We start from the raw sequence: 19,349 nt of genomic DNA, 5'->3' as shown, positions 1-19,349 counted from the left end.
GAACCATCGCGTAAACCCCGAGGCCATCGCTTTTCCTACAACTTATCGTTTAAAAGTGTAATATCTGGTAAAGGGTGTACCTTGTTTCCCAAACCACAGCTGTAGCCTTTGCTGATCGCATCCAGACCATAATACTACATGTCGTCCGTTGCCTGGCCAGTATCCTGTAGGGTGAACACATCTTCCAGACTTGACGTGCTTTAAAGATCGCCCTATTAAACAAACACAAAAACAAAAAATAGCCACCAAAAATCAAAAATGGAATACAATTAACTAGAAATGTCTCTGAGTTCTGTAACTCTATATTAGAGAACTCTTCGTAGAACTGTTTGAAAACTTTTTTGTAAAAAAACTGGCACCCGATAAAACTTTTCGTTGGGAGTCCCCTGCCCCCCTCCCCTCCAAGAGACACGATCATAGAGGTTTTGCACAGCAGCCATGTTGGATGGCAGGAACAATAGATTATTTTACCCACGGGAAAAATTTTTCTTCCTTATGCAAAATATTTTCATTGTTCCTGCCATCCAACATGGCTGCTGTGCAAAACCTCTATTGACGGAAACCACGTTACCTTACAGAACAAATATCTCTTTTGAAATTAGCTAACAAGGTGAATATATGTACCCCTCTGTTGTATATCTCAGTTTAAGAGGTGACTACTACTATGCATTTCTTTAGACCTACCGTTGGTTCGCACAAATTTCGAGTCTGCAACTTTACAATTCCTGCTAACAACAATTTTTGCGCCATTATGTGTTCCGCCATTTTCGGGACAGACCAATTTCCCACTGCAAGCGTGGCGTAACAATCCGTCTCTACCATGTGTGAATTGAAATTGTCTCTCTGAGCAAATGGTACCGGATGCAAATATGATGAGGTCATTGTCACGTGGGGAACAACTCTTGCTAGATGGAGTCAGACACAAGTCAAAGTTCATTGACTTCAGTGGTGTCGGGGCAGTTGGACTTACTATCAAAACGAATATAGAAAAAACATGTTAAAACAGAATGGTTATTTGACGTTCGGGCCCACTTTTCTGTATCTTCAGTATTCCTCTTTCAACTCACAATACATTGCACTGTTGATCCTAACGCTTTGAAGAACACGTTATGGCACAATGACTCAATTGTCTAGTATATATACGACAACTATGGATAGCATTGTAGCATGCCATTACCTTCATGCGCAGAACATCCCATAAAGTCAGTTCTTAGACAGGGCCAGCCATGCCAGTATTGAGGATTGATACGAAGATATCGAGCGTTGATTTTAGGGTTCAAGTCCCTTGCGACCACACTGTTGAAATTAGTGTTTCCCTGTACAACCTTCAATACATTACAAAAAATTAAATATTGGCAAAAGAAATAAAGTATAACTTTCAATTCATCAAAAAATAGTTTTTAAATGACTATATTGACCTTCAGAAACCCTATTGTTGGAAGGGATCAACAGATTTATAGTGCTTTCCAGCCTTCAGTGACGCGAGTTAGATGTAAACGGATTAAGATAAAAATTGCGTGTAGAACGTGTGATTATTTTTTTTCTCAGTTCGTGAGCTTGCGTATGATATAAATCTTGCGATCTGAATCGCTCCGAGGGCGACTGTATTCTTCCATCCGGCCCCCTCTCAGCGGGCGATGTCTGTTTCGTGTTAAGTCGCTTTGTGGAACATGTCTAGCCACAGGCAGCCCAAGCTCACTACTAGAAAAGCAGTTTAGCAGTTCAGTTGAACACCAACATAGCGCTAACTCGCCGAAAACGCTTCAAAATGGCCTGAGACGTTAGGAATCAACAAAGAAAACAACAAGGCAATAAGGTAAGCCCATTTTATTTCAAAACAAGACATCTTTTTCTCTCTTTTAAGGCAAACCGATAACATCCCATACAAACCTTTATAAATATAAAACGTTACGCAACACGGTAAGAGTCGCTTCCGCTTTTCTAGCAGTGAGCTTGGGCTGCCTGTGGTCTACCTTCATTGCAATTTTTCATAAAAATAAAACTTGTTTTTCCGGCTGGGCAGCATTTTCAGTAAAGACACGACCTTGAGCCGATAACTAATGCTAACTATCTCTCTTCTCTCTCTCTTAAATCCCTTTGGTTTTTCAGCAAAAACTGATTTCTAAATAAATTCTGTTCTGTTAAATTTGCTTGGAAGCCTTTAAGTTACCTTTACCAGTACGTAATTAAAAATATTTCGGTGAATAACATCTGTTTTCTTTATTAGCTACTTGCTAGCTTGGTGGTACTACAGTAGAAGTCAAATAGCGTTTTCAGCTAACTGAGAAACATACCGTTTTTGCCTGGCTGCATGGATATCCATTGATGATGTAGCTATCTGTAGGACACTGAAAAAAATCAGAGAGATCAGCAGCTTATAAAGATTAGCATACTATAGGTTTCTCTCGGATAATTCGAAGTAACAATTTCCGTTAGAGCCCTTTTTCGATTGGGTATCGTGCTACCAACTGAAATCCAAAGTAATTGCAGCGGCCAATCAGAAGAAAGGAAAAGAACCTGCAGAGAGAGTGAGAACTTAAAGTGTTAACGAGCAAACCACCTCAAAGCTCGAGAGTGGTGCGAGTTTCTCAAGACAAATCACACAACAAAGTTAACCAAATTCAATGCAATCCTAGACTACATACAACACTCAATTGAAAAAGGCTCTATCAAGATTTAAACCCAAATTGTGCTAGACATGAGTGATTCGCTAAGACACTGACCCCTACACAGCATGTATTGTGATTTACAAAATTTATACATATGACTAGTGGCAACGTAGGCAGTGAATTGATAGATTAATACACATAAATATCGCAGCTGATATTCGGACCATTCCTGGCGGCGCTGCTTGCTCATTTAAGTTGGTTCAAACAGATTGTATACAGTAAAAAAGCAACTATAGATTCAAACTAACCCACGCTCTCACACGATGGTTGTCAATGATTACACCATAATTTCCGAGTTGGATTCTTAACGTTACTTACGTCTCTTGAACCACCAGTGCAGTATTCTGGAACATCACAATCAGTTCTGACCCCACGACATAACGTTCCTTGTTTCTTAAACTAAACAAGAATAAATCGCAATGATAATAAGTAAAGCACCAGAAACAATCAGTTTCAACAACCAAACATCCTAAAAGTTCTGTTTCATTTTATTTCGAATCACAACCTTCGCATTTCATTTGATAAAATTTACCTATTAGCCAGCAAAAAATATTTATTTATTCATATGTGATGCCTTTTTTCTACTTTTGCAGGAAAATATACCTTAAAATTCAGATAATTTTAATGAATGAATGCATAAAAAATGCTGAACCTGTTGACACCTTTAAACGCTTATTGAAAACTTATCTTTTCAAAAATTAAGCCACCAGATTTTTTTATATCGTACGTTGTCAAATATATGTATAACACGTAATACTTAGTTTAGATAGAGTAGCGATAATTGCATGTATAGGACTTTTTTTGAAATTTTGTTAATTGTAATTGTAAAGCGCATAGAGTTCAATTTGAATGCGCTATATAAGAACTTATTAGTAAATTGAATTAAATCGAAAATATTTTTTTCTATCTGGCTGTACATTTTTGCCTGTGTTTTCGTGTTCTACATTTACGATCACATAGAAGAAACGTTCTAGAGTTTTGATTAATTATCAAGTAAAAAAAGAGAGCCCTAAAGGCGAGTTGCATGGAAAAAGGAGAGAAAGTAGCACCGAAAAATTAAGGTCAATATTTTATTTTTAATGAGAACTTTCTTACATTGCTGGTGGAATCAGTTAAACTTCTATAATTCCTGATAAAAATCGGTCTATTCTTTAATCAACACTTCTATCATGATATTAGAGCTCTGTTACCACGCAGTTCTTGCAGCAGGAGTGATGTAGGTCACTGCACTGTGCTTCCATTTTAAGAACACATTTGCTGGGTTCACAGCAAGGATCTTTGGCCTGACACATCTGAGGAGATTAAAACCTTTTTCATTATTCCTGATCGTATCAGAAAAATGAATGCTGTCATAAGTAATCAGTTATTTTAAGTGTTAGACAACCAAAACTGGTCTTTCAAAGTTGACAGAGCCATCATGACAAATTACATTTAAAGCTGATTAAACAAACACAAATTAATTTATCGTAAATGTTTTCATGATAAAATTCTAAACCCTGAAATTTCTAAAAATGAATGTTTCACCACTAAAGTGGGTTATGGCGCCAGATTGTACAGTTTTCAGTAAAGCACTAATCCTTTTAAAACAATTCGTGATAAAGTATATAACTAGGGTATTGTTGCTATGGTGAATAGATATAGTATCTTGATATGAAACCTTTAGCTATTTTAATAGCTAAATGTTGAAACATTTAGAAAAAAAGGCCCTCCTGTTCTTGTGACATTGGTGTCACTGTGGTATCCTTGATAAAGATCACTACTACTGCTTACCTCAGGAGTACCACAGTCGCATTCCTCCCCTTCCTCGCGTATTCCATTTCCACAATAGCTGTTGTAGGACTGAAGGAAAATCAAAAGAACCAACAGTCTCAAGATGTTATTCTCGCTGCTGGGGCGCACGTTTTGACCGAAATCAAAACCGAAGCGGTGTTCAAAAATTAAAATGTTGGGATTTTCAATTGTCAGGCATCACCTGAACGCTGTCCAAATTTTAACTGGAAAGTGAGCTCGTTGTAGGCAAGCACTCCGTTACATAGGGAATACCTTCATTTTGGCGAGATTTTAAGGGCTGCTCAATAATCAAAATTGCAGCACTGTTTTTGAGAGTTTCCTAGTGTACTTTATAAATTTCCAGGGCTATTTTACAAAGTTCCTCAAAGGTGTTCCTTTTTAAGGAACCCCATAAAAGCGGGATAATCCTTATACAAATGATCACGTGAAATATTCCCCCTTTTTACGGTTACCTTGTAGGTTGGTACGTTGTACATGCATGCATCATTGACCTTTTGAAGCGACTTAAGGCTGCAATCCGAAAATCCTGGAAGTCTAGTCCTGAAATTGATATTGGCAAAATTTCTCGTCAGATTTTATATAATGCAAAGATAGAAGATATGTACACATCACCCACTCAGGAAAAATCCTCCAGGAACATATAACTGCGATGCATTTTGTCTTGCTTTTTTAATGCTGCTCTGTTTTTGTCCAAATTTTTTGTCTTCAATATTGTCTGCGTTTCTATATAATGTTTTGTTGAATAGCTCAACATTGGAAAGCCATGAACGAAAGAGTGGTTTACCTTAACTCGGATAAAAATACTCCAAAAAAAAACAGATCACAAAATAAAGAAGGAGGTTAGCTCAATGGATAGAGCGCTGGACTGTTGTGCGGGAGGTCAAGGGTTCGAGCCCCGGCCGGACCAACACTCAAGGTCTTAAAATAATTGAGAAGAATTTGCTGCCTTTCTATAACATCAAGAAATGGTTAGATACTCTAGTCTTCTCAGATAGGGACGAATAAATGGAGGTCCCGTCTCCTGCAGGGTAGGGGCAGGAGACGTTAATTTCCCACGCACGAGATTACTGTGTGATGGATATCCTCCCCTGGGGTGGGATGGTTGGGAGGGTGGACTAGCACGAATGGAAATGGACTAAATTAAAATAAATTAAAGTGTAACTGAGTAGTGTCGGTGTATCTCATTGTCAAGTGTTTTGAGAATTACTTACTTGTGACCTCCCATGATGCAGCCTCGTGGAGTTAAGCACTTGCAGGCCGCTTTATGGAGACGAAGATTTCAGTAAGAAAAATGAGAGAAACAAAAATGGTTAGGATGCACACTTTAACAAAATTAGAAGTTTAAAATTGTGAAATAACTTTAAAAAACTCTAAGACTAGGTTTACACTAGAGGAGAGTTTTTCGGATTCGTAAATGTTTCCGGATTCATCAATTTTGGAGTATTCGGATTCGTAGGCGTTTACACTGAAAGGATATTCGGATTCCTGACCGTTTACACACAACGACAACTCCGGGAACATTCCAAATGGAATGGTTACCAAGACCAGTGTTGTTTCGTCGTTCGATCGACAAAGTGAAAATGCCTCCCCCAAAAAAGGCTAGAGTAGATCCAGATGCCACTGAGGCAAATTTGAGTTGGACAGATGCCAAGCAGTCTACGTCGTCGGCGATTAAGTGTGGCTAACGTTAAACTTCCTTGCAATAATAATTTGCGTTTCTTCAGAAATACTGCGGTACACATGATAAAATTTATCGCCTGAACCTGCCACAAGATTAGGCAACCGGAGACCGCCAGCAATGTTAGCACCAGATCCATTTTGGTTTCACCGCAAACTCAAAAGATTGCAGGTGGAAATAATATCCGGATTCGAGAAAAAAAGCGGTTACACGACAAAAATTTCCGGATTCAAAAGTTATCGGATTCAAAGTTCCCACTTTAAATTCCGGATTCAAAATCTCCGGAGACACGGCCAAACCGGGAAGTTTTTATTTCGAATTCGTCCACTTTCGTGTAAACGGCAGAATGAATCCCGTCTGTGTGTCTGTGTGTCTTTATTGTTCAAAAGATAAAATTACATATCTTATGTTACTTCTAATACAGGAAGTACACTTTCACAAAGCTACATTATACTTAAAAACAATTCTATTAAAAAATGTATTCTTAAAACGGTTTGTGCGAATAGCGGGCATGACAGGGGATTTATTTCTCAAATTATACTTCGTGATCTTGGTCTCAGGGAAGTAGGCTCTAAGAGGATGGCTCAGGATAGTTGAAACCTTGCGACAAATTTTGTGATCTTGCGTTTTAAGTAAGTCACCTATCACTAATTTCTTAGATATGTATTTACGTTTAAAACAACGATCTAAAAACTGCTGGGCTATAGTTAGCTCTGACTCAGAGGCCCCATGCACAGATAGAGCATAAGTGATATTAGGTAGGACAATGGAATTAAATAAAACATCTACTTCTGCTTGGCTACATCCTTCCTTGCGGAGGCATCTGATAACGTATAACCCTTTATTAGCTTTACCTAACTTTTCTTTTAGGTGAGTACTGAGTACTGAGTACTCAGTACTCACCTAAAAGTACTCCCGTACTAAAACGTACTCCAGTACTCCCGTACTAAAACGTTTCGGATTCATCATGAATCCGGAACAATTTCCTCTAGTGTAAACCTAGTCTAAGACTTCTGAGTCAAAATTTATTTCGATAATGGGAGAATAATAATTAATTAATAATAATTATAAAAATAATTATGAAATATTAATTAATACGTTCGGTCTTATTAGATTTGTGTAATAATTATGAATTCAAGCAAATTTTAAGCTAAAGTTTCAAAGTTATGTTTCTGCATCCTCATCTATGTGATCAAACCTTGTAGGTATCGTGTGCATTTTCATGTTGTCCTAATATTTATCTTACGTAACTCTTAGCCAAGATCATCTCTACAATTATTTTACAATCAGAAAAAGCTTTCTGTTGTCATGACACCGATAAAACATGACTTTGATTTAGAAATTTTCACTATTCTTACCTGAATCGTGACCGAACGCAAAGTTGTGACCTAGTTCATGAGCTACAACTACATAAGGGCCAATGATACTGCCGTAATCCCACTACAAAAAAAAAAAATACATAAATAATAATGATACAGGCGATGTTTTTCTTCCCTAGTGTATGGACATCATCTCCCCTAATATTTTTAAGGAAAATTCACTATTAACTATGCGTCGACTATTAAATTCTAGAAAGAGAAAGAAATTTCCCAGTAGTAGGAGCGAGAATGCGCCCACCAGCTTCATTTCGGCGGATTAAAATGCAAAAGCCCACGCCACATAAGAAAGTATTTCGATTGAGAGCCGTAAATCCAAACAGAGGTAATTACAACAGCCAATCAGAAGGGCACAGGATACAGTAAAGCAAAAACATTGCAATTCTGGGCCGGGTTGTTCAAAAGTGAGTTGAATTAGCCCAGGGTTAATGTGAAATTTGATTTCGGATCTGAAAGCTTTGAAAGAAAATTCAGCTTAAATCCATTATTCTACAATTCGATGATTAAATTAATTGGGAAAATTATCCCAAAACGGCTTTTGGTCAGAGAAATATAGAAACCTGGATTAAAATTTGGCCCTGGGTTAGCGCTAATCGGCTTCCGAACAACTGGGCGCTGGATTACGTTCGATAGGCAATGGAGGCCTCCTCTATCGCGAGTTTTGGCTAAGATGGTTTAGTGGCAGAGATACGTGACCCTCGTATGTCAGAAATTTCACCAATTTCCATCTGGTAAGGACTCAATTACCTCGAATGAAAATAGACGAACAAGAATTTATCGAGTAGTTTATGTTAACTGAGCCTACATCGTTTACTTGCCTACCTGCGGAAGTTCCTCAATAAGTCAAAAAGAAATCCGATTACTGGTGGTAAGCGGACACTTCTTCAGTTTTAAAGTTACTTCTTCGAATAACTTACGGCGTTAATAGATGCTGAATTGCCTCCACACATTGCATTGACCCATGCTAGACCTGCAGTAAAATATTTCCCTCCTTTGTCCCATGCTCTGTGACTGAAAAAAAAAATGGAGCAAGATAAATATGGAAAACATATATTTTCCTCGACGACCAAGGTTTAAAACCAAATCCACGAGACCAGCTAACGACAAAAAACGAACGTTTGTTGTCTACTGTCGACCAGTTTCCCCAATAAGTCGTCCTAATTCAGTACGCCTGGATATTTTGCGGGTTTCACGGCTTTTTTCTGTAAGCTACGTAGAGAAGTATAGTATGTGCATAGTATTTACATCGATCTCCGATGAGTCTCATCACAAATGAATGATCTAACACACAGCTGGTAAGACACGGAATTTTTTGGTCCTTTTGGCAACCAAGCGAGATTGGATGATAGAGGGTTACCGGAGAAGAGTACATTTTTTTTTTGCCGCAAAGGACACTATGTTCTAGATTATATGTTGAACTCTAAATGCTCCTCATCGATCTTTTAAGAAGATTTTACCCTCATGAAAAGAGTTCTTCTACAATCGGAAAACGTAATCGAGCTAAGAGGTGTGAAAAAATATTTCATTCAAATGAAAAATTCTACCTTAGTAAAAAAGCGTTGTCATGAGGGAACCTTGTCACCAAACGATTATTTCGATAGGCCCTGAAATTGCCTAATTCAGGTCCTGACTTTGGCCCTCTCCGGAAAGGATCTCCTTTTGTCCAGATTTCCAAGTACTTTAGAACTATCCTGATATTGATTCGCTGATAGATCTAAACAAGAGACGGAAAGAATCAAAGAGGAATAATTTATGAATTCTTCATTAACTGCTGCTATGCTGAGCAATAAGAAGAACTGCGTAATGATTGTATACTTATTGACAGCAAAATCAAGTCAGATCAAGTCACCAGAGCCTTTTTCCGTTTTGGGAAATTTCTGGGATTGAAAGAAGTAACCTATACAAAAAGGGGCGAACCTAGGGGAGGGGTGCAGGGGGAACGCAGCCCCCTTTCCCTGACCCCTGAGATGACTTGTGGCTTTCTAATATAAGTTCACGGTTATACAAAATCTGCTTCATCGTTTGCTTTGTATTCTCAGTGCTTCAGATTACGTTGTTGCCTAATCATAAGCTTTCCTCTTTGCTGTTCGCTTTAAAATTTGTACACGTAACTCGTAAGTCATGTAATTCATTGGCAAAGCGCCCCCTTCTAAGAAGAATCGTGGATGCGCCCCTGCAAAGATCTATTGGATGAAAAAACGACCTCCCTCCCCCCCCCAAAAAAAAGGACACCTTCAATGTACGATTTGAGCCGGTGATATCATCACCCGAGTAATAATCATGATCCTATCGCAATGTAAATGTTTGAGACATTTTGATAATTCCAATACAGGGTATTCAGAGTCCCCATTCGGTACACCATTAGTATAAATTGTTTTAGGTGAGAGAGATGATCGTAGGATGTCCAACAATAGCTGGACCTCTCAGCTCTTGAATTCTCAGAAGTGAAAAAGACAGAATTTCTCCTTACAATATCAATACAATATCAAGCAGACAAGTGATGAGAATAAAGAAAAATATCAATGACGAGATAATTAATTAATCCAACACTAATCCAATACCAATCCAATGCATCATAAGCATTGTACAGCAGACTGGGAAGGGAATTACTGATGCGATATTGGGAGGGAGACGTTAAGCACCAGTCTTTATTCTCGTCATTGAAACCGTTGTAATCTGTTTTAAGCTCGGTGTAACACCTTTCAAAAAATTATACTTTGATTTCAGTGCCAACACTATTCTCTAATGTGATAATTTACGTGTCTTTGTAGACATTTTTTAATAAGTAGTTTTTTAGAAAAGCTTTTCAAGATAAAAATTAGTGATATTAATTTTCAACGACGTTTCGACCTCGCTGAGGTCATTTTCAAGCTTATGAAAAGGAAAATTTTTACATATATGTACTAAAATTCAAGACGTGGGAATGATAAAGGCGATAAAATATGGAAATATGTAAACGCTAGGCGTAAAATGGGAGTGATAACATTACAAAGGAGACGATACGAATAAATTAATATGAGAGCTGACGAAAGTAAAACTATAAATTATACGAAGATACCGTAAATTATTATAAAAATAGCTTTGCGCGGATTGAGTCTGACTGTTTGTTCAAGCTTGACTTAATTTCTTTTATAAAAGCATCTCGTAAATTAGGCAGTCCAGTTTACTTTTGCATTTCTTCAGGATTTTGAAACTGTGAGCAATAAGTAGACACTTCTTCATAAAAATCTTATTTTTTGACTGAAGTACGCATTTTGTGTAAAACATCGAGCACCCATCTAAATAAAATATTCCATTGACGTTCAAACAATTAATATACTTATTTTTCTTATATTTTAATCGAACCTAGTTCACAACCTTTTTTCTTTTTATTTTAGTGAAAGACAAATGTGTGAACAATATGAGGGAAGGAAAGCTAGATAGGGTAAAGCTGTAAATATAACTTACCGCATCAACAGCGTTTACTAATGTTATGACTCTATCTTGGACGACATTTTTATCCCTGTTATATTTCTGGTACTGTTGAAAGCATACAGCATGATTATTTTGGTGAAATTCAAGAATAAGGAAAATTTTCAAAACATTTCAAAGGTTAGCCAGATCTCAGGAATAATCCTTTGGTGATAAAAACTGTCAGCCTGGCCATTGTGCGTTTTTAAGATGAACTTAAAGAATAACATTAGAAAATTACCTCCTTAATCCCACCCCACTCCTCCCTAAACCCCCCCCCCACCCCCCATATAGGAACATAAGAAATTAATGCGACTTTAACGAGAGAAACAAAGCCAGTAGTGGAAGCAGGGGATGAGGCATTTAATCCAAGTTTTAATGCTTAGCGGGTGAGTGAGTGAGTAGTTGAATTTTGGCTTCTAGCTAAACCTCATAGTATTATTGATGTTATGCCATGAAGTAAAAGTGAAGGTAAATGCACTTGTTCTGATAATCACCTTGGGAAGCAAAGCATTTATCTTTTGAGTACTCACCATTTCATAGTCAACACAAACAAAAACCTCGAGGTATCGCGTCTCATCTGTTGTCAGATATTTCTTGTAGAACTCATCAATATGGCCGGATATGCCTCGACTCTCCTAAATGGAAAACAAAACGATCAAACATGTTTGTTCAGAATACAAACGTGAGTCTTGCCTATTTATCCACTTATTTGTCTTTTTGTTTCTTTACATATATATCTCTCTAAAAATTAAGCACCTACCCTAACAATTGGCCCAAAAGTTTCGTCCAAGGAAGGGGAGTCTGCTTGAGTTTCTTTGACTCCTGAAGAAAGAAGAATGTTGATCAATATTATTACTGAAACATACCAACCGCTATGTACGCGACATCATGAATAAGCACTAGAATTTAAGGCAATTTCCCCGTGGGGGTAAATTTCTTCAAATGCCAACAGCAACAATTCAAAACATAAAGGCTGAAAGTTTGGCGCAGCTCCGCTTTCTACATATAAAATAACATACAACCCACAATTCCTCCATTCGCTCTGACGAAGGGCTAACGCTCGAAACGTCAGCTTTTTTATTCGTTACGGTGGCCAATTTACTATTTCAACTTAGTTGATATAACCAACTACAACTCAAAACAGTTTTAAATTTTTTGAAGAAAAGTAAAAAGACAAACGGATTAAAAGTTATGTTTTCGCAAAGTAGTTTAAACTTTTCAGTGACTTACCACACTTAGGGAGAATGTCTCGAGAATCGTCTTGGGCTCTTCTGACACTGTGAGTTTCATTTTCCTGCAATTTGAAACAATAGTTGTTTTTAATAAGCAAAAAAAATACAGAAGCAAATTTTGAGCTTAAAGTATTATATGACGAAAACCTAGCTACCACAAAAGTCAGGAGTGAAGAGTAAATTTAAACAACGGCCTCAAATAATATACATGAAAAAGCAAATTTTGAAATATTCTGTATAGCAAAGTTCAGACAAGAAATGTTTCTTATAGTTCGTCGTAGTTATACCATGTAATTACAATTCTTTCGGTCAGAAACACTTGCCTCATGTCCAGTAACTGGTACGATGTAAAAGCTTTCATGACCATCACCTATTAACCCTCTAAGAACAAAAAGTGAAATTTCTTATTTACATATCAAGACACGTTCAATGATACGCAAGCAATCTAGCATTTTCTTTAATTTCCTTTTCTAAACTGTGCGATTAGTACAGAAAACCAGCACCCACTAACCAGTCAATCAAGTGGAGATCTTCAATCAATTACGATTGGATCAGTCACATTTTCCCGCGCCTAAAACAGTTTACTCATTTGAACTTTGTATTTTCGTTGGGTCACTGTAATATTAACTTTTATCGTCGTTGTGCTCTACTGACTCTGTGAGTTCCTTTTTCCTACAATTTCCTACAATAGTGGTTTTAAATCAAACAAAGAACAACAGAAGCAAATTTTGACACTTGCCTAGTGTCTGTTGACCTCTTTCGTCGCCGGGTTCCACTGACTCTGTGCGTTCCATCTCCCTGCAATTTGAAACAATAGTGGTTTTGGATGAAACAAAGAAAAATAGAAGCAAACATTGAGCTGAAAGTTTTATATGACTAAGAACTACCTACCGTAGAGGTCAATAGTGCAGAATAAAATTGAAAAGTTGTTTCAAATAATATATATAAAAAGCAAATATTGAAAATATTGTGTTTTGGAAAGTTTAGGCATGAAATTTCTTTTTTCAATACTTAATTTCGTCGTAATTCTACGATGTAAGTACACTTGTTTCAGTTAAACACTTGCCTCATGTCCAGTCTCTGGTAGAATGTAAAAGGTTTCATCGCCATCATCCATTAAGCCTCTAAAAACAAAAATTGACATTTGTTATTTATATATCTAGACACTTTTAATAGATACGGAAGCAATCCAGCATTTTCTTGAATTCCCTTCTTTATGCTGTGCGATTGGTAAAGAAAACCAGCACCAACTAACCAATCAACCAATTAAATGGAGAAATTTAATCTAGAACGATTGGTTCGCTCACGTTTTCCCGCAACTAAAACAGTTTACTTATTTGTACTTTGGATTCTTTATGGGTTACTGTAATATTGACCTTTTTCGTTGTTGGTCTCTACTGACTCTGTGAGTTCCATTTTCCTGCAATTTAATACAATGGCAGTTTTGAATAAATCAAAGAAAAATGGAAGCAAAGTTTGAGCGTAAAATTTTATATGGCTAAAAACTAGCGACTATAGAGGTGAATCGTGAAAAGTAACATTTAACAATGGCGTTAAATAATATATATAAAAGCAAATATTGAAAATATTGTGCATAGGAAGGTTCAGGCATGAATATTTTTTGTGTGCTCGTCGTAATTCTATGATGTAATTACACTTATTTCAGGTAAACACTTGCCTCCTGTCCCGTCTCTGGTACAATGTGAAAGGTTTCATTGCCATCATCTATTAACCCTCTAAGAGCAAAAATTGATATTTGTCATTTACATTTCAAGACAATTTAAATATATACGGAAGCAATCCAGCATTTTCTTGAATTTCCTTTTCTACAATGTACCGCCGATTGGTACAGAAAACCGTCACCAACTAACCAGTCAACCAATCAAATGGAGAACTAAAATCAATTACGATTGGTCTACTCACGTTTTCCCGCTGCTAAAACAGTTTACGTATTTCTACTTAGGGTTCTCGTTGGCCTACTTTGATGTTGACTTTTTTTAGCTGTTCTAATTGCCTTGGTGTTGGTTTTTAAGACATGCAATTGAAAAGTTCCTTGTGTATTAATTCAGAAGAAACATGAAAACGTCAAACCTTTGCTTCTATCTGCAAGCCATAAACAAAACAAATATCAAGATGCAAAGACATGCGTATTCTGTACCCTTCTAATAAAACATAAATGCTATGTAAATATCCTGGTTATCATAACGAGCTCTTTTTCTTCACATGTGTAAGATGTAAATAGCATCTAATTTACCGAGTGCAGATGTAAATTTTGAAACACTAAATACAGTTATACACCAGCAGGGTTATCTTACCTCAACCCTGAACAGGTATTCAGGACAACGCGAGAATCCTTCATGCCTCGTATGATTCCTTGATAGTGACAATGATCGTAAACACCCTGAGAGAGAAGTGCATTGGATGAGCATGATGTTGGAGGACCTTGGTTCTCCCCCCTTCTCTTCCCTTTATCATTCAAACTTTGCAGAAATTTGCATTTTTCCAAAAATACTAATTTGTTTCATATACTAAGAAATACTCACCTTTAAGTTTACAGAACACTATTGTAAGTTAAGTAAATTTGCAAATGTAGATATAACTCGATGTTATCGATTTTATCAATTGTAGCGATAGTATGAATCGATCGATATTTTCAGATGTTCAACCATCAATGAAGACAAAGACGCAAATCTTTATAGGAAGGGTCGTCACAAGAAATGTATTTTTGTATTTTTCTTGGTAGTAAAAGCTTTCGTCCATGAAAGCTTCTGGTACGAGTCGCGCTTGGAAGCAAATGTTTACGACTGCATGATCAACCTTGTGTTTTCTAATATGTTCTATAACTTATATCTACCTTTTTTATGACCTCCGATCCATCATCTTCAAACGTACGAACGGTAAACGATGAAGGAATTAGCTCTCTAAAGGAGAAGCAAGTTAGATATATTTGAAATAAAGCAGAGAGGACAAGTGTCAAGTCCACACGTAGAAACATATTAGACAGTAAATGAATGAAAAGAGAGAAGAAATGAATAAATAGATTCGATAAAATAAAAAATTATCAAAATAACGAGTCAAAGGATGACATAAGGAAGGAAGGAGGAGAGGAGCAAAGTAAAGTGACAGTGAATGAACAAGTACACGAATAATCGTATGAATTTTAGAGATCTTGAAATCAGAGATCATGTCGGTAGAAATAATAAGCCAAAGAATGACATAGGGAATGAATTGAAGGACAACGGAAAGTAACAAATTACAAACAAATACACGAATAATCGCATAAATTTTAACGATCTCGTAATCAGAGATCTTGTTGGCAGAATACACGATGAAATAAAACAATCAATGACTAATCGTCTCCTTCTCATTAATTCTTTTCAAGATTCTGAGTCAGCAACAACGATTTAACACATGTTGGTCAACAAACTTACTTGTTCCGTTTTACATCTAGGGTCCAGTCCTTGTCAAAAGCAGTCAGTCGAAAAGAGGCATCAGCCACGTGACCGTGACCTCCCTTGTACAACGTAACAGGGAATTATTACTCATCAATATACCTCAATAAAGATCATTTGTCCAATGTTATTGCCATGGTAATGCAAAGCAAAAAATTGTTTGTTGAAATAGTGCTTAAACCATCACTTGGATCACAATTACAAGTGCATCCAGATTATAAGGACCAAGCCAAAGAAATAACGTAAAATTAAACGAAAGTAACCTTTTTCGAAGTTGAGAGATCTTGTTTTTTCCGTTTAGCACCTAAACGTTCAGGGCGGGTGAGGTGATGGTTTATATCCTTTGCCCCACCTGAAAATGAAAGCAATATCTGTTACGAGTTGAGATTTAAAAGTACTAAAGGCCGAAAGAAAATTCAAATTTCACATTTATGTCTTCAATAGTGTACATAAAGCGTATTTTGATCGAAAGTCACAGCGCCAAACCCAAATCGGTGAATCACCGGAAAGGAAAATATCACGGGGATCTACTGGGAATTCAAAGTGAAGACACACAAACTAACTGAAGCAGGAAAATGAGAGATGCCAAGTAACGACTGCTTTAAGTATTGGATAAATCACACAGTAAAACAAGCAAAACCAGTGAAATCCACGATTACACGTTTAAACTTGCTCTAGACCTTAAAGAGAGGCCTACCTGCTTGCAATACGCTGGCGTTATGTAATAACAGCCACAACGCCCAAGCGAATAGTGATCCAGCCACCGTCTGTTTGAACATACTCTCTTCTTGTCTTTCTATGGAAAAAAATAGTGACAAGTTATCCAGAGTGTAAGATGAATGCCTAGCATTAGCGCAAAGCTTTTAGTTAAACCGAAAGATGAGAACTTCAAACAGGTTGCATAACAAGAGGAATGACGAAACTTCGTACGTACCTCTATCGCGGCGAAAATCTCAAAAATCGAAGGAAAATCGTGTTATACCCCACAGCGGGTATCTCCTTCAGTGGTAAATTCCCTTTTGAAATAAAGAAAACCACATTAAGTAATTTAAAGACACAGGATTAACTAACAGATGGTGTCACAATAACTGAGTAAAATTTAACGCGTTTCATGAATGGGGATGTTCAGGCTTTCCTTGCCATTCCAAAATTCACTTCCTTTGCTGCAGGTTCAGCTTGCCAAAACTAAACAGATCCATCCATTCAGGCTGAACTTCCAAAGAGAGAAATAAAATACGTGTTGCATAAGTCGTGTAATATCTGCGTACCTTAAAATTTACTTGATCCCACAATCAAGCTTAAGCTGTGAACCTTTCGAGATCAGCGCAAGGGAGAAATGACCTTCACCAAGGAACCTCCGCCCAGAAAACCCCCTTTCGGATCACGTGACTAAGTGGGCTGCTGAGACTTCTAACAGATAGTGACGCATTCCACAGCCCAGCGAGAGGTCAAATTAATATATTCAATCAGCTGTCTGTAGAACTTGAAAAATCAGTATCATGGTATTTTATAGTGGATCACAGAGAAAGGATTGTTTATATCATTAAAAGGGAGGGGTAAGTCTATCAGTGCTTATTGAGAGCGTCAAGCGGCCATTACCAGAAACATTCGAGTTCTCGAGTTATGGTAATTCTATTGTTCTGATTCGTAACAAAGGTATTGTATTATCGTCAATTGAATTAACTCGAGTAAATGTGATCAATAGATCAATAGTTCTATTTGAGTGCTTAATGAAGTTGCTTTTTAATTTGAAACAGAAAAATGAAAAGTAAAAACTGAACCTCGTGCAATGATATAGGCGTATGTGCAATATTTTCCACGAGGAGCAGTTTGTAACGAGTTGAAACTGCTTACTTTTGCCATTTTAGGGGGGTTTAAAAAGGGTAATTATACACTGATTTGATACGGTCCAAGGAATTTGTTTATCAACGGTTTTATTCTGGAGACAATCCTTTAGACTCGCTAACTCCCACACAAAGACGATTGTGACAAAGTTAGAACTGGACCCACGTCACTTTAGACATAATTCCTTTCATATTTGAACCAAAATAGATCAGTATGATATCCAATGGATTTCTTTCGCTTTGCATAACGATAAAGGAACAATTAACAAACGAATGTTGTTCTATCATCTGTGATTTAAGCATCGGTGGGGCATCAATCCAACAACGATAAAAAAGGCTTATTTCTGTCAGTCCTTGGGTTTTAAAGTATCAATTATGAGTGTAATTAAGATTGAAGTCAAAATTTTTCGAAAGAAGAAACGAGCGGATGTGACACGGTTGGGAGAGTTTGTTTATTAAAACTGACACCCCCAGGCTATTTAGGTGGGAAGAGGTTATTCTCGAAGCCTTTCGCGAAAAATACTGACTCCCACTCATCTATATGTCGCATTAGACTTACAAAAAATTTACGTCATTTGTACTGAACTACTTTTATTTTTGATAACCACTAAAAGAAAGCAATTTGGATGACAAATAAAATGATTTTGAACTCAATGCAGGGAAAAATTAACAAAAAGGCTTATTAAATTTAATCAATTCGTGTCTACGCGCAATTACATGGATGACGTTACACTTTTACCCGTTGACGTATGAGTCAAGATTCGGCGTTTTGTGTAAGAAAAAGTTGTTGAGAACGCTTTTAGTTAGTTACGACTTATACAGCGCACGAGGCGACTTCTATAAGCGGCACCAAAGTTCTGTTTGTGGCTCAAGAAAGAAGCAAATTCGCAGTGCAGGAAAGCAAGTGTCACCTATTGCGCGGGGTCCTCGCGCGCGTGTTCGTGCAGGCTCGCAAAAAAATTGGATTTCGTAGGAAAAGAGAAAGTTGCCAATCTTCAAACTCTGGAGAAGGAATTTTCTACGGAGAAAAAATCGTCAAAACCCTAGATAATTTAAGGAAGAAACTGAGCAAGGATTCTTAGATTTTCAAGAGGAAAACAGGAGTTGAAGACAAGCAGCTATAATCGCAGATACAAGCGAATGCGTATTTCATCAGCCGAGCTCGTAGAAATGGTACAGTTCGCATCTGATGTAAGTTACGGATTTTTTTTCCTCCTATGAATTGCATCAGTACTTGAATTTCTGTAAAATTTTCCATTTCTTGAGCTATTATTCGTTAAGTGCCTTAAATTGACGTTACCCTGGAGCATGTATTCTTCCGCGTTGCGTCAAGGTGTTTCTTCGCGCTTGAGAAAATTCGAATCCTTGACCAAATCAAGTCTCTTTAAACTTAAGTTGAAGCCTTCGGAATACTTGCGACCTTGTTACAACTAAGGTAAAACAAAAATTGAAAGACAAACCTAAGCAAATCCCTAATAAAAGTTTTTACCAACTAAGTAAGACGGTTCTCGTGATTTGCTTGCCATCACTGCTAGCGCAAAGTTTTTCTTCAGGAAAAACTGTACCCTAAAAACTCATCTTATAATTAAGGCAAGCTAACAAAAACGGTTGAAAAGGAATACTGTCTCTCTTTGAGATCAATGCAGCAAGTTTCGACTCGCTTCAAAAGAAAGAAGTTTTAAAATATTTTTTCTACAACTGGTCTGTACAACGATATTTCTCAGTGTTAAAATCGGATCAGAATTTTGAGAATAAGGGTAGAATGATGATTCGTTCCCATCGGTAACACATAATGGATATTTCATTAGTGCTTGTAATTTCACAGTTAATTTCTGCAGACGATATGCATTTGGC

The 19,349-nt window shown here is 37.1% G+C and overlaps 1 protein-coding gene across 1 annotated transcript in view; it reads right to left on the bottom strand.

Annotated features, from left to right (window-relative positions):
• LOC111327669 (uncharacterized) overlaps nt 1–16,453 on the bottom strand; it is a 34,155-nt gene extending 17,702 nt beyond the window's left edge. The window contains exons 1-26 of the mRNA XM_088739176.1: nt 16,349–16,453; nt 15,915–16,003; nt 15,631–15,713; nt 15,054–15,120; nt 14,515–14,600; nt 13,878–13,935; nt 13,564–13,619; nt 13,266–13,323; nt 12,939–12,997; nt 12,523–12,580; nt 12,198–12,261; nt 11,728–11,789; nt 11,498–11,602; nt 10,962–11,033; nt 9,059–9,228; nt 8,432–8,525; nt 7,497–7,578; nt 5,672–5,720; nt 4,913–5,000; nt 4,440–4,508; nt 3,860–3,961; nt 2,988–3,068; nt 2,295–2,348; nt 1,178–1,325; nt 685–969; nt 81–212 (exon numbers count right to left, since the gene is read on the bottom strand). Coding sequence (XP_088595302.1) covers nt 81–212; nt 685–969; nt 1,178–1,325; nt 2,295–2,348; nt 2,988–3,068; nt 3,860–3,961; nt 4,440–4,508; nt 4,913–5,000; nt 5,672–5,720; nt 7,497–7,578; nt 8,432–8,525; nt 9,059–9,228; nt 10,962–11,033; nt 11,498–11,602; nt 11,728–11,789; nt 12,198–12,261; nt 12,523–12,580; nt 12,939–12,997; nt 13,266–13,323; nt 13,564–13,619; nt 13,878–13,935; nt 14,515–14,600; nt 15,054–15,120; nt 15,631–15,713; nt 15,915–16,003; nt 16,349–16,430 — 2,353 coding nt within the window. The 5' untranslated portion in view covers nt 16,431–16,453. The remainder of the gene's footprint in view (nt 1–80; nt 213–684; nt 970–1,177; nt 1,326–2,294; nt 2,349–2,987; nt 3,069–3,859; nt 3,962–4,439; nt 4,509–4,912; nt 5,001–5,671; nt 5,721–7,496; nt 7,579–8,431; nt 8,526–9,058; nt 9,229–10,961; nt 11,034–11,497; nt 11,603–11,727; nt 11,790–12,197; nt 12,262–12,522; nt 12,581–12,938; nt 12,998–13,265; nt 13,324–13,563; nt 13,620–13,877; nt 13,936–14,514; nt 14,601–15,053; nt 15,121–15,630; nt 15,714–15,914; nt 16,004–16,348) is intronic.
• Nucleotides 16,454–19,349: the final 2,896 nt, after the last annotated feature.

This window comes from Stylophora pistillata, chromosome 11 (assembly GCF_964205215.1).
Source record: "Stylophora pistillata chromosome 11, jaStyPist1.2, whole genome shotgun sequence".
NCBI classification, from domain to species: Eukaryota; Metazoa; Cnidaria; class Anthozoa; order Scleractinia; family Pocilloporidae; genus Stylophora; species Stylophora pistillata.
The sequence above is the reverse complement of the archived record's forward strand: the minus strand, read 5'-3'. Positions and strand labels throughout refer to the sequence as shown.